Source organism: Gopherus evgoodei, chromosome 7 (assembly GCF_007399415.2).
Source record: "Gopherus evgoodei ecotype Sinaloan lineage chromosome 7, rGopEvg1_v1.p, whole genome shotgun sequence".
NCBI classification, from domain to species: domain Eukaryota; kingdom Metazoa; phylum Chordata; order Testudines; family Testudinidae; genus Gopherus; species Gopherus evgoodei.
Window position 1 is genome coordinate 4935271 of NC_044328.1, and position 12987 is coordinate 4948257.

Here is a 12987-nt window from a genome sequence, read left to right on the forward strand (position 1 = left end):
TACATGAAAGAAATGAAAGGCTTTTTTTTTTCCACTTTTTTTTTAAGTCATCCCTGCCAGGGCCCCACCAAAAATGTTTGAATTGGGCCCCGCACTTCCTAAAGCCGGCCCTGCCTCAAACAATCCTATTCTGTGTCCTTACTGCGCCTCTCAATATCTCTATGCTTCTCCTTGATTAATATCCATGTCACCCTTGAGAGCTCTCAGTACCACTCTCATTCTTTGGTAGAGGAAAGTTGGATGATTTCTCTTTAGAGTTGGTCACTGGCAGTGAATTGGTAGAGAGACAGTAGTGATGAGGGACTTCCTTTCCTTAAGAGCACTGTGATTACTCAGCCCCTAATTATTTCTCCTTGCACCACTTAATACAATTCCTTTCCCTCCTTAATGTTAATATATTTTGAGAAGAAGGGAAGGTGTCATGGTTAGAGCCCTAGACTGAGACCTCGGAAATCTGGGGTCCCTTCCCAGCTCCATCAGACTTCCTATCTCACTGTGGGCCAGTTACCTAATCTCTCTTTCTGCCCACTTCCAACCTGTAGAACTGGGTTACAAATACAGTACTTCTTTTTCTCCCATCCTTTATCTGTCTTAAATGTTCTTTACGTTGTTTGGGGGCAGGCACTGTCTCTTACTGTGTATTTGTCTAGGGCGTAGCACATTGGGGCCTATACACATGACTGCAATACAACTAATCATTTGAAATACTCCTAGGCTATTCAGATATCCTTTGTTTCATTGTTCCTTTCTCCTTCTGTAAATATTAGGTGAATCTTTCCTAAGTCCATCTCTCCAGCTTCCTAATAGTGTATAATTCTCTGAACCACTTTCAGTTTGTCAGTATTTTACGAGTATTCCGGTGTCAGGAAGTTCCTGTATGACAATCCTTAAAGACATAATATTCTTACCGTAAGTGTATTTTTTAAGGTGTCAGTGTGGCCTAGTGGATAGAGCTCTGGACTGGGACTTAGGAGACCTGGGTTCTATTCCTGGTTCTCACCTGATGGGTGACCTTGTGCAAGTCATGCTTCCTCCCCTCCCCCTGAGCAGGGAGTCTGTCTCTGCCATGCTCTCAGTGAGGCTTGCGAGCATGGAGGAGCCTGTGCAGTGTTGAGAAGGAAACATCTGATTGAAATGCTCAGGGAACAAGAGGTGGACCCGTGGGAGGAATGTAGAATGGAAAAAGGAGCCACTGAGGAAGAAGGAACTGAGAGCAGGTCTACACTACGGCTGGGATTGAAGCTCTGAGATCGATCTACTGGTGGTTGATTTAGCGGGTCTAGTGAAGACCCACCAAATTGATTCTCCAGTCGACTCCTGTACTCTGCCCCTGACGAGAAGAGTAAGGTAATCGACGAGAGAGTTTCTCCCATTGACCTCCCACGGTGTAGACCCTACAGTAACTCAACCTAAGGTATATCGACTCCAGCTATGTTACTCGCTATGCAGGTTGAAGGGATCGTGACTGCCTTTCCTCTCTGTCACCAGGAAGTTCTCCTCCAGATCGACACTGGCATCTCACCGGAGAACCTTGTGCTCCCCTTCGACACCAATCTAAGCTATGTACACTTGAGTTAAACTGTTTGCATAACTCAAATTGCATAGCATAGATTGACTTTTCCCTGTAGTGTAGACAAGGCATCAGGTAACTACATTCAGTGCAGTTCATATTGTACCCTGTTCTAACAGACTTTGCTTCCTTCCTTTTCCCACCCTCCCTTCCCCAGCTGATAACAAGACGAAGAAGAAAGTAGCCCATCGGGACAGGAAGCAGGACTTCTCTGCCTTCAAACAGACAGACAGTGAGATGAAAGTTAAAATATCACCACAGCTGCTCCTGGCAATGCACCGTTTCCTGGCAACAGGCAAGTACAGTTTATTGCAGCTTGCGATCACACAAGTGCCTGAGAGCGATTAGATTGTCAGTGGAGGCTGGCGAGGCCGGTGGGCAGTGCTGGCAGGGAGGGAGGCTGGACAACGGGGTGACAAATAATGCCACTTTTGTGTGTTTTGTGTTTTCTTTTTAAATTCTCTCCTCTCCTGTGTTCAGTGTCGGCATGAACCCTCTGAGACATTTACCAGGGGTGGACCAGTAACTTTAAATTGGTCTGAAAGGTAAGGTTGACTGCAAGTGCCACACTGCATGTATAGAGGCAGTCAGGTTAACGACTAGCAAGTACACCCCATTAGGGAGAGTTCAGGGAACAAACTAATAAGGATGTTGTGCCAACTGGCCAGTTTACTGGAGTGCTGACTGAAATTCCCCTTTGGTGGCTCATCTGGGAAGAGATCCTGGACTTCAGGGGGAAAGTGTAACCTGTTCGTTCCATGGCACTTTGACTCCAAATGAAAACTTCTCTTTGCAAATTAAATGCAAATTGAACAGGTTATGGGATTGTATTTTTAAAATGGATTTCTTGTTGGCCTATGGGGCATGAGTTGGTGGCTTCAGTCCAGTTTTCAGTGGGCAAATGCCTGCATTCTCAAATCACCATGATGGTTGGTCCCCCTCTGGGCAGTCTTTGCAGACAGCCCATGGATTGCGTAGGCTACAGGAACTGGATTTTCTATTCATCATAGAGTTGGTCTCTCTGCATCAGAGATAAGACCCATTAGCAGCAATGTGTGTGAAGCTTGACCTGCTATTGCTCATGCTGTACCGATTTGGTGTGTAGGCAATGGCTTTCCATGTACAGGCCTTTCAGTCAGCACCTTTCATCATTGCTACTTCAAGTGAAAGGAAACAGTTCAACAGGAAAATGCAGCTTTAATAACAAATAACACTTGGTTCATTTATGTGCATGAAGTTTAGTGGAAGTTCCCAAACACCGTCTTGTCGGATTTTTATTGACTTAATTTGCAGGTGCTATTTCTGTGCTTGTCTAGGAAATGTAAAATGATTTTATAATTTAAATCCAAGTCTGACTGTGAGAGCATTGCTAAGTAAGTCAGACATTACAGTTTGGTCGTTCCAAATGTAGACCAGGATCTGCAGACAGTCCTCTGTCTCCAGAGTCCTGTCCTGAAACCAGCAGAAGCAGGTATTGGCAATTTGCATGTCTACTTCAAGTGTCCCTTGCCTAAATTCGCTTCATAAAAAGCTGGGTTTTTTTCACTTCAAATAGTTCTTCTTGGGAAGGTTGAACAGTAAGAGCAAGAGGTTATAAGGTGTGTTCTGTGTGCTATGCATTAATCCCACTGGTGTGAATTTGCCTGCACTCTGCCTCTCACTTTGAGCCGCTGTCCCCATGTGGGCTGTGGCACCTTTCCTTTATTTCTTCTTTGGCTTTACACAGTGGGCCTATCTATAGCAATTTTCTAGGTCTATGAACAATCGGAGACCTTTAGAAACAAATGCAATAAATAATGAATCCACTGTAACATCATTTCAAAATGAAACTGAAAGGTCCTTGGGACCCCAACTGTAAACCCATTCCCTTCACAGTCCATGAGCAAGCCCAAACAACTATGGCTTTCTGAGCTCTCAGATGGGCAAATTCCTTTCCCCTTCATGTTGGGAAGATCATTCTCAGTCATCTGAAACATATGTTATTAACTCAAGGAGGGCAAATACATTTGTAATATCTGAGAACTGGAGTATTCTTGTTTCTCCATGAAAATCTGCCTCAGGGTATGTAAAAAGCCTGTGGCTGGCCCAGATCAGCTGACTTGGGCTCTGGCTCCAGGCTGAAAAATTGCTGTCTAAATGTTTGGGCTCGAGCTGAGGGTGGCCCATCTACACAGCAATTTTTATCCCCAAAGCCTACGCTCAAGTCAGCTGACCTGGGTCTTTTATCCCTGTATAGATGAACCCTAAGAGGCTCAAAAGACAGGAAAACTCCAATTCTGTAATATATGTCTCTGCTTCCATGTTTCTTAACTAATGCCTATTCATTCCCATGAACGTGAAGTGTAATGCCAAGTTGTGTCTTGTGTTTATAGAAGTAGAAGCATTTGGCCCATCCCAGATGTCAGAGAAGATCCTCTTAAGGCTCCTAAAACATCCTAATGTCATCCAGGAGCTGAAATATGATGAGAAGAACAAGAAAGCCCCAGAATACTACCTCTACCAGAGAAACAAGCCTGTCGACTACTTCATTCTCATTTTACAGGTCAGGCACGTGACTAGATATACGTGTATCATGATATCTGTTTCCTTATTCCTTCCCTTCCATATCTAAACTTAAATAGTTATATTAATCTTCTTCTTAAGGTTTGGAGCCAGGACACCAGGGCTCTCTTCCTAACTCCCTTGCTAAATTGCTAACCTTGAACAACTCGTTCAACTGCTCACAGCCTCAATTTTAACCTTCTGTACAGTGTGGATAATAGGCCCCTACTTCTCAGAAAGGATCATCTGTTGAAAATTGCAACAGAAGCGCAGCCAGTATTATTTGGGCAAGCAGCGAAGAAGAATTTTGTGTCCAGTTGAAACAGTTGAGAAAACATTGGTAGGCAAAATTTAATGACTGGAATTGACTTTTGGCCAGGACACTCTAGCTAATGCTTTTTTTTTTCCTTGCAAAAAGTGCCATGGGTTGTTTGATAGCTGATCGAAAACTCGTTTTTTATGTTTCAAAGTCTGTACCTCCAGTATCATTGAACAATCGTTTAGTATTAATTTAGGGAAGAGCGCCACCTACTGAATTGCCAACATCACTTTCTCCAGCACTGTGGGTTTTCCTGGAGGTCCTCCATCCAAGCAGTAACCCTGACCTGACCCTGCTTAACTTGTGTGATCTAATGAGATTACAGGCCAAGGTGATGAGGAAATACTTTTTGTCTTTGAGATTAGGAAGTTTATTTTCTCATTGATTTCTTCAGCGTTCATCTCCTGAGCTTTACTCCTCAGGAGATAAGCAGCAGGAGCATAGGAATATTTGTCCACACTGAGATTGAAACTCAAATGTGTTGTGTTTACAAAATAGCTTTCAAAACAACATTATAGTAATATAATTTATGCTGTAAACCAGGGTTGTAGACTCTCTTATGTGGCATTAAACATAAAGAGGTCTTTATTTTTCCATGATCTTAGTAATAAAGAACGAAAGGAGAACCAAAAAGATGGTGGTGTGCATCCAGTTGAGCTTTGTTAATATGGATTGCTTTCCATGAGGAATTGGCAGCTCTGTAAACTCCCACACTTCTGCAGTGGATCACTGCAGCTTGAAATACACTGGAGGCAAGATAATGAATCAAGTGCTGTAGAATGCAGTATTGCATGAGCATAATAAAGAGCAAACATTAAGACAAACAAACCATCTTGTAACAAGCAAGCATATGATTAGTAAAAACTAACATGCTGTTTTTAGAAGAAACTTTTCTACATGCCTATGTCACATCTGAAAGTGAGTGTACAAAAAAGACACATGCTGTAAAAGTGGTACTAAGGTTTGGTTCTACCAGAACAAGTATCAGCATATAGTAGGTACTTGCCTTTGGTTTGCAATATAGTCAGTCTCTGATCTGGATGTCTCAAGGTATATTAATACTCTTCACATAGGAAAAATACAAGAAAACAAATGTACAATTCTGTAAATTAATTTAATCTAATCTCCAGTAGTCAAATTTACTGATTTCTGAAATGTAATTTATTTCCACTGGTTAGGCTCATCTCTTCCACACCAATACATTATGTGGCAATTTGTAACTTTTTTTTTCCTTCAAAATCCATGTTGTGTCATTTAACCACCTTGGGAAAAATGCAAACATAGACCTGTAAAGTGTGGCAGGACACTTTTAGTATCATGCATGTGGAATTTTGCTGCCTGATTCTCAGCTATCAAGCAGCTCAGCATGCTGCCTGCTTGTTGTGTGGCCCAGATTTGGCAAGGGTGACATTTTTGGTGTGTGTAACTAATGAAATAACCAGGTCGCAGAATTGAGGGCCCATTTTTACAGCTAACTGCCAGCTCAAAACTTTTCAACCATTAACTTCAAAGGGACTCCCAAGTGAGGATTCCACCTGCATACATCTAATTTCAGGCTTGGAGTCTATGACTATGTGATGAATAATTGCCAGTAATTACTTAATTGAGTCTACGAAGCCGAACATCATATCTTGAACAAATCACGAACAATATGTTTTTGAAATAATTATAAAGATCAAATGTACTTCTGACACATTTATCCTGATGGACTCCCTTTTGCACTACTCTCATCTTGGACAATTAGACTAGATAATTTGATTGCACTTTACCGCACTAACACACTGCTGCATAGTTTGGATTGAAAATACTGATGGGTAAGGCTGATTATTTTAAAATGGTTTTTAATTGAACTGAAAAAAAAACACTTGGAAACATGTATATTGGTCTTAGGTTTAGTGTAAGCTTGTTTTTACAAAACCTAAATTTTAGCATCAGTTTGACCTGGCTATCCATTCAATGGCATATTTATCTATTATATGTGGGAGGACCCAGTCTGTTCCTTCTCTCCAGCCCAGCAGACACTGAGAACACTGCAAATAATTAATTAAATTCTGTTTACCCTTTCTTCCTCCAGTAAAATATAGTTTCAGCTTGATACGGAATCAGATTTCTTCTTCCCTTCTCCCAAAATCCACTAGTGATGCCACTGCACTGGTAACGGAGTTGAAAATAGGGTCCCACTAGGTGGTTCCTGAAGCTTCTAATTTTATACTTTGAATATTAAAAATATATTTCTAGAAGAGATACTGCTGTTCTTTTTCTGTATTTAGACTCATGTAGAGTGTTTATGTGCTGTTAAATAACTTCTGTATTCCACACCAGAAGCGGTTGCATTTCTGTGGTGGTGTACTTGTGTATAGTTTGTAAGGTGTTTTGGGATCCTTTGATAAGATCCTGTATAAATGTCAGTATCAAATAGTAAGGGATGTGGAATTTGTAAAACAGTTGGAAACCACCTAACCCAAAAGAACCTTGAGAAAGAGGACTCAGGACTCCTTCAGGAATTATGGATTTCTTTTCTGTGGGGGAAAGCAGACAACCTTAACTTCAGCCTCCCAAAATATGTTGAGCTTACTCCCATTCCCAGTTGAGATTTCCTGTTTGTATTCAGAAGGGCCTTATGTGAATTTGGGCAGTTACCTGAAATGAGTAGATCTGTCTTGACACAGAAACCATGTGTAGTATGGGCTTTCTCAGACTTGGAGACCACTCCTTCCCTTCAGTTTGTAGTAAATGGCTTAGTGGTGCTCAAACATTCTTTGGAAGTGGAAAAAAGTAGTACCATTGAGAAGCTACTGTATTTCTTTGCAATGGTGAGCCCACCCACCTTGCTGAGTTAAGTTAGCTGGAGCAGATATGAGGCTGGAAAGTTTTGGGACTGATTTGAGGTGTAAGTTCTACCCTTCTCTGTGCATTTTTACAGACTTCAGCAGAAGGCAGGAATTAACCCCACATTTCAACTTCGGGCAAGGCTGCCGCTTTCAGGGTGCAAGTCTGTTCTAAGGTCTCTGGACCTTTGGGATGCTTGAGGCCCCTTTTAATTATGGCTCTCTCGTTTTCCTCAACAGGGGAAAGTGGAAGTGGAGGCTGGGAAAGAGGGAATGAAGTTTGAAGCTGGTGCTTTTTCCTATTATGGCGTGATGGCCCTCACAGCATCGCCAGGTATGTTCTCTTACCTTCTGCTTTTGAAATTCTTTCATGCCCAAGCATGCCTCTCACTGTTAATGTGGATGGAGTGAGCTGTGTATGAGAGACCTCTGTGGTGTTTGATATGGCTGGCATCCACAATATATGGTAGCATCCTGCCAATGTAACTAGCTGCCGGATGTGATTGATACTGGTTGTGGTATTAACTCACGAAATCTGACCAGTTGTCGCAAGTTTGCCAGATTGCAGGCTGTGAGCAGACAAGAAGTCTGCTAGCTAGTGATCTGTTTTTGTGTTTGACTACAGGGACAGTTGGGTTTGGGGTTTTTTTTTTGGTTTGTTTTTAATAGCAGCATAATAGGGACTGAAGGACTAGGATAAGTAATGCTAAGTACTAGAAAGACATATGGTGCTGTCAAAGGAAAATGACTCTTATCAGGAAACAATAATGATGCATCTGATAATTTTAGGGCTTGTCTACATGGCAAGTTACTGTGCAGCAAGCCCAGGTGCAAATCTACAGCACACCAGCTTGCCACGCAGTAACATCCCATGTGGACGCTGCTACAGAGTACTGAAAGCCCCCAAGTATAGCAGTGTCTACATGGGGCGATACTGCGTGGCAAGCTGGTGCACTGTAGATTGGCATCCTCCTTTTCCGAGGCAATCACTTGTCATGTAGACTAATATGAGGTTTCCGAAACAAGCCTGAGAATTATCAATTATACTGGAATGAAGAAGAGATTTTTCCCATCATGCAAAGATGCTGAAAATCAGCCCATACAGCTAACTTGCACAGAAATGTATCTTTTTAAAAATATATGTAAGAAAAATATAGGCAACTGCAGTGAGGAAAGCTAATTGGGACCCAGGCGAATCCTCATTAGAAAAACCATAATCTTGTGAGCAAGGTACCCTGTCACGCCACCTCCATCACGTAAGCATGTATTAGACATTCATTGTGGGCTAACCCTGATTACAAGAAGTAAAGGTAACACTTCAGGTGCTGCTCTCTTACAGCTATACCACCTTGGACTGTGATTCTGTCACAGCTCACAAGTTAAACCTGGTTGGGCTGGCTCACTGTCTAACGGGAGACCTCCCAGAAATCTCAGGTGCTGCAGAAAGTGATATTAGTGATTCAGTGGATGGTACCTGTCCATCTTAGACAGTATTGAGCCACTGCCACCACCAGGGGACGTATTTTATTGCTGGAAATGCTGCATTTCAGGTAGAGATCAAAAACCAAGATTCTGATCAGCTGAAGTAATTAAAAATCACACATCACTTTTCACCAATATTGGTGGGTTAGTCTTGCAGTTACATTCTGCCAACCTAAAATTCCTTGAATGGCTTCAAATGGGGAAGTTTTTCTTCACTCACACAGAAATTTGTTTCTGGTGTTACAGGAGCAGAATGCCTTCCATGTTCCACCCACGAAGTAGCTGCAATTCAAAAGTGGGTTAATGATCTCAGTATATATTGTTAAATGGCTTTGAAAACCTTTAGGATGAAAAGTATTATATATAAATAAGGTATTATCATTTCCGTGTAACAGCATATGATTAGAGTAAATTCCAGAGACACAAACAATTCTCTGGAACATTTGTGATGTAAGCAGCAACCTATGTTGCCATTTAGCTGACATTTTTCTGAATATATGTTAGCAATTTCACATTCAAAGTAGGGAGCAATTGTTCCTTGATTACGCGTGCTGAAGTTAAATAGATCTTACTGCCACCCTGTAGGTTTTTGAACAGCAGATTTGCTAAAGCACAGATCCTTGGAAGAGTTTTGTCTGTGCTCTAGAAACAGTCCTCTGTGTGTGTGTGTGTGTTTTACACCCTTCCTGTTCTCTCCATTTTGAGGCTGAGCTCTTACAATACAGATGGATCTGGGGGATGCCAGAGCATCAAGGCTCACCTGACATGTACCAACACTACACTGGAAAATCTTTCACAGCTACTCCGTTTGCCAGTATTATTCAGTGTGAACTTCCTAGTGTTCTGTCTTTGCTGGCATGCTCTGGGTTCTTCCTTTCATCAATCCAGCTTTTGCACTCAGACGTCACCACTCTACCATAGATCGTGTCATTGTACCTTTCCCAGGATGGGCCCTCCTACTCTGAACTGTGTTGGTCTTCCCCTCACCAAACTCCCAAGAGCATACGTCTGGAGGTTGTTTTCAATTGACCACTAGTGGCTCTGTATTTGCTACGTTCCCTACAGTCCCTTTTCCAGTAGCAAAGCAGTTAGTTTGTGGGTGCATTTTTCTGTATGTCAAGAGAGTACATTTCATTATGAGATTTTAGGTCTTATGGCACCCAGAGTTCGGCTTTGGCGGGATGAACTCTTATAAATAAAATGACTGGGATTGCTCCATGTAGGTCTGGAAGCTGTTCCTCTCAGCACTCTGGGTAATAGCCAGAGAGAGGCACTGCAGCGCAAGAGTAGGTGCTGTTGCCTGTCTCTGTAAGACTCCTAATCCCTAACAGCCCTCATGCCTCTGTTTCCCCCTCTGGAAAGTGACGACAATACAAGGGTGCTGAGGCTTAAACGTCTGTAAAGTCCAGTTTGAACTGTAGATGGAAAGTGCTACATAAGTGCAAATTATCACTATAAAATCATGACTGATGTGGAAAAAGTAAATAAGGAAGTGTTATTTACTCCTTATAACACAAGAGCTAGGGGTCACCAAATGAAATTAATAGGCAGTAGGTTTAAAACAAATAAAAGGAAGTATTTCTTCACACAATGCATAGTCAACCTGTGGAATTCCTTGCCAGAGGATGTTGTGAAGTCCAAGACTATAACAGGGTTCAAAAAAGGACTAGATGCATTCATGGAGGATACGTCCATCAATGGCTATTAGCCAGGATGGGCAGGGATGCAAAACCATGCTCTGAAGTGTTCCTAGCCTCTGTTTACCAGAAGCTGGGAATGGGTGACAGAGGATGGATCACTTGATGATTACTTGTTCCGTTCATTCCCTCTGAAGGATCTGGTGCTGGCCACTGTCGGAAGACAGGGTACTGGGCTAGGTGGACTATTGGTCTGACCTAGTATGGCTGTTCCTATGTTCTTCACCCTAAAATGGCTAAACTTGGACAATTGCAGGCTCTTTTTGATGGTCTGATAAAAAGAATTTGAAAAAAGGATCAATTTCACCAGTTTTTGTTTCTGTATTTAGTTACCCAGTTGGGTCTTCCCCCAAGATGACTTGCAGGGTTTTCATTTTTATTCCTCATCTCTTGGGCTAAAGTGGTTGCTGCTTTTGCGTTGTGTACTGTTTTTAAGTGAATGGGTCTTGAAATGTAAATTGAGAGCTCTGTATTGAATGGCACTTACGATTACCAAGTGGAATGTATGTAGTTTTGCTGATTTATTTATTTTTAATTGTTTCTACAAATTGCCTAATCAGCTTTTTTTTCCCCCCTTTTCTTTTCTGCAATTGATTTGTGCTTCTGGTTTCTTCGAAGAGTGTGAATTAACTCTTCCCCTGGCAAGTATGGAGAACTGTCCCTGCCCAGTCATGATCTCACCCTTTTTCTCTCCCTCTTCTAGTTCCCTTGTCCCTGTCTCGTACCTTTGTTGTCAGCAGAACAGAATTATTAGCAGCAGGTTCTCCAGGTAAATCCGCATGCTTCTTTTTCATCATTCTTGTGCCTGCGCTGACCCAAAAACCAGTTGCAGTCTGTATTTGTCTGACCCTTTTACTTGTTAGAGAGAAGTTCAGCCAAGAGATATGCCTAACAGGTAAGTATCCTAAACTTTCATTTATGACTAATTAGTAGCAAACTTGCAGACACGTCAAAATGAAAAAAGTAATAACTTTTTAAAGAGAACGTATTTTGTAATGAAAAGGTCCTTGCTTCTCTTACTCCTATACTGACTGACGCAGTATCAGGGTGAATTTTTTTTTTTAAGATAATATTCTGGTCCCTAGCCTGGGTTCATGTAAAAATGTACAAAATGTCTCAATTCTGCAGAAGATGGAGTTAAAATGGAGGAAAGCATACTGCTGAACTGCCAAAAATATAAAATTTAACTGAGAAAGAGGTATCTTATCTCCAGACAAAATTTAAATTTATTGTTCATACACAGAATATCCCGTTTCACATGCTCAAAAACTCGTCTTCAAAATTGGTTTATTTCACAGATTTCCATGGAGAGTTATAAATAAAGCCAAATTTGATAGTTCTCTCAATAGTGGTATATAAGTTATTCATACACTTAATGTGTGACTGAGAGAGATGGGGAAAATGTGGGGATTGGGTTTTTTGTTTGTTTTAAGACCATGTATTACTCAGATGACTGAACTTGAACTAATTTTGCTTAAACTTCCCCAAAACATTTCACTTGAGGGTTGAGACCAAGTATGGAATGCGTCAGGCCAAAAAGAACTTGTTAGGGGCATTTGTGAATGATTGGAAACAGGGAAGAGAGGAATCCAGAATGGAAGTTGAAAGCCAGCCTTACCTATAGTGAGCACTATGGGTGCCTTTCCTGGTTAGGAGATAAATGAAAATGTTACTCAAGGGAAATGACAGAGTGTACTGGAATGACTGTTCCTCAACAAAGGCTGAGCTGTGCTGAAATTTTGTCTTCCATGAGGTTACCTTGTTCATGTTAATGCCACTGTCTCTTTGTGTCTCTGACTGGAACATGAACAGGACAATGTGTGTGTTCTTAAAAAACAAAACCATCCCCTTTCCCCCAAACTTTAATGTACAAACCAAAAGGGGGGAGGGATAGGTTCAGTGGTTTGAGCATTGGCCTGCTAAACCCAGGGTTGTGAGTTCAGTCCTTAAGGGGGCCAATTTTGGAGTAAAAATCTGTCTGGGGATTGGTCCTGCTTTGAGCAGGGCGTTGGACTAGATGACCTCCTGAGGTCCCTTCCAACCCTGATATTCTATGAAAGGAGGCATTGGCCATTTCCTGAGCTTTTGGTGTTTATGTGGCATCTACTCCCTGAGTTTTTCCTCTCTCTTTTAAACTTTCTGCTATATTTTACTCTCTGTCCTGAAATTAGTATTACGCAGATTCCAAACAAACTACAGGTTATTGCCCTGCGGGAGGGTTTTTTCATGCCCAGTTAAAGTTTCCAGCCACTGAAATCGAAGGGAAAAAAGTTTAATCTTTCTTTAATTAAACTGTTTGATGGCTTTTTTTCCTTGAAACTCTGCAGCTTTGATTATCTTTTTTGCTCAACTATTTTGCTGTGCCCAGATCATCTTTTTTTTTATTTTTCCATTTTACAAATGAACTGTACCCCTCACACTTGCAAACTATTTCCAGTATAAATGCCAGACATTTTTTCCTAGATTTTTCCCACTGAAAGAAATAAAATAATAATGGAAAATAATAATGGGGGGGTGAGGGGGAGAGAATATACCACTTGAAATGAAATC

At 41.5% G+C, this 12987-nt stretch overlaps 1 protein-coding gene across 1 annotated transcript in view; it reads left to right on the forward strand.

Moving 5' to 3' along the window:
* Positions 1-12987, forward strand: part of CNNM2 (cyclin and CBS domain divalent metal cation transport mediator 2) — a 186734-nt gene that overhangs the window by 159221 nt on the left and 14526 nt on the right. The window contains exons 3-6 of the mRNA XM_030568830.1: positions 1728-1865; positions 3943-4112; positions 7499-7592; positions 11141-11206. Coding sequence (XP_030424690.1) covers positions 1728-1865; positions 3943-4112; positions 7499-7592; positions 11141-11206 — 468 coding nt within the window. The remainder of the gene's footprint in view (positions 1-1727; positions 1866-3942; positions 4113-7498; positions 7593-11140; positions 11207-12987) is intronic.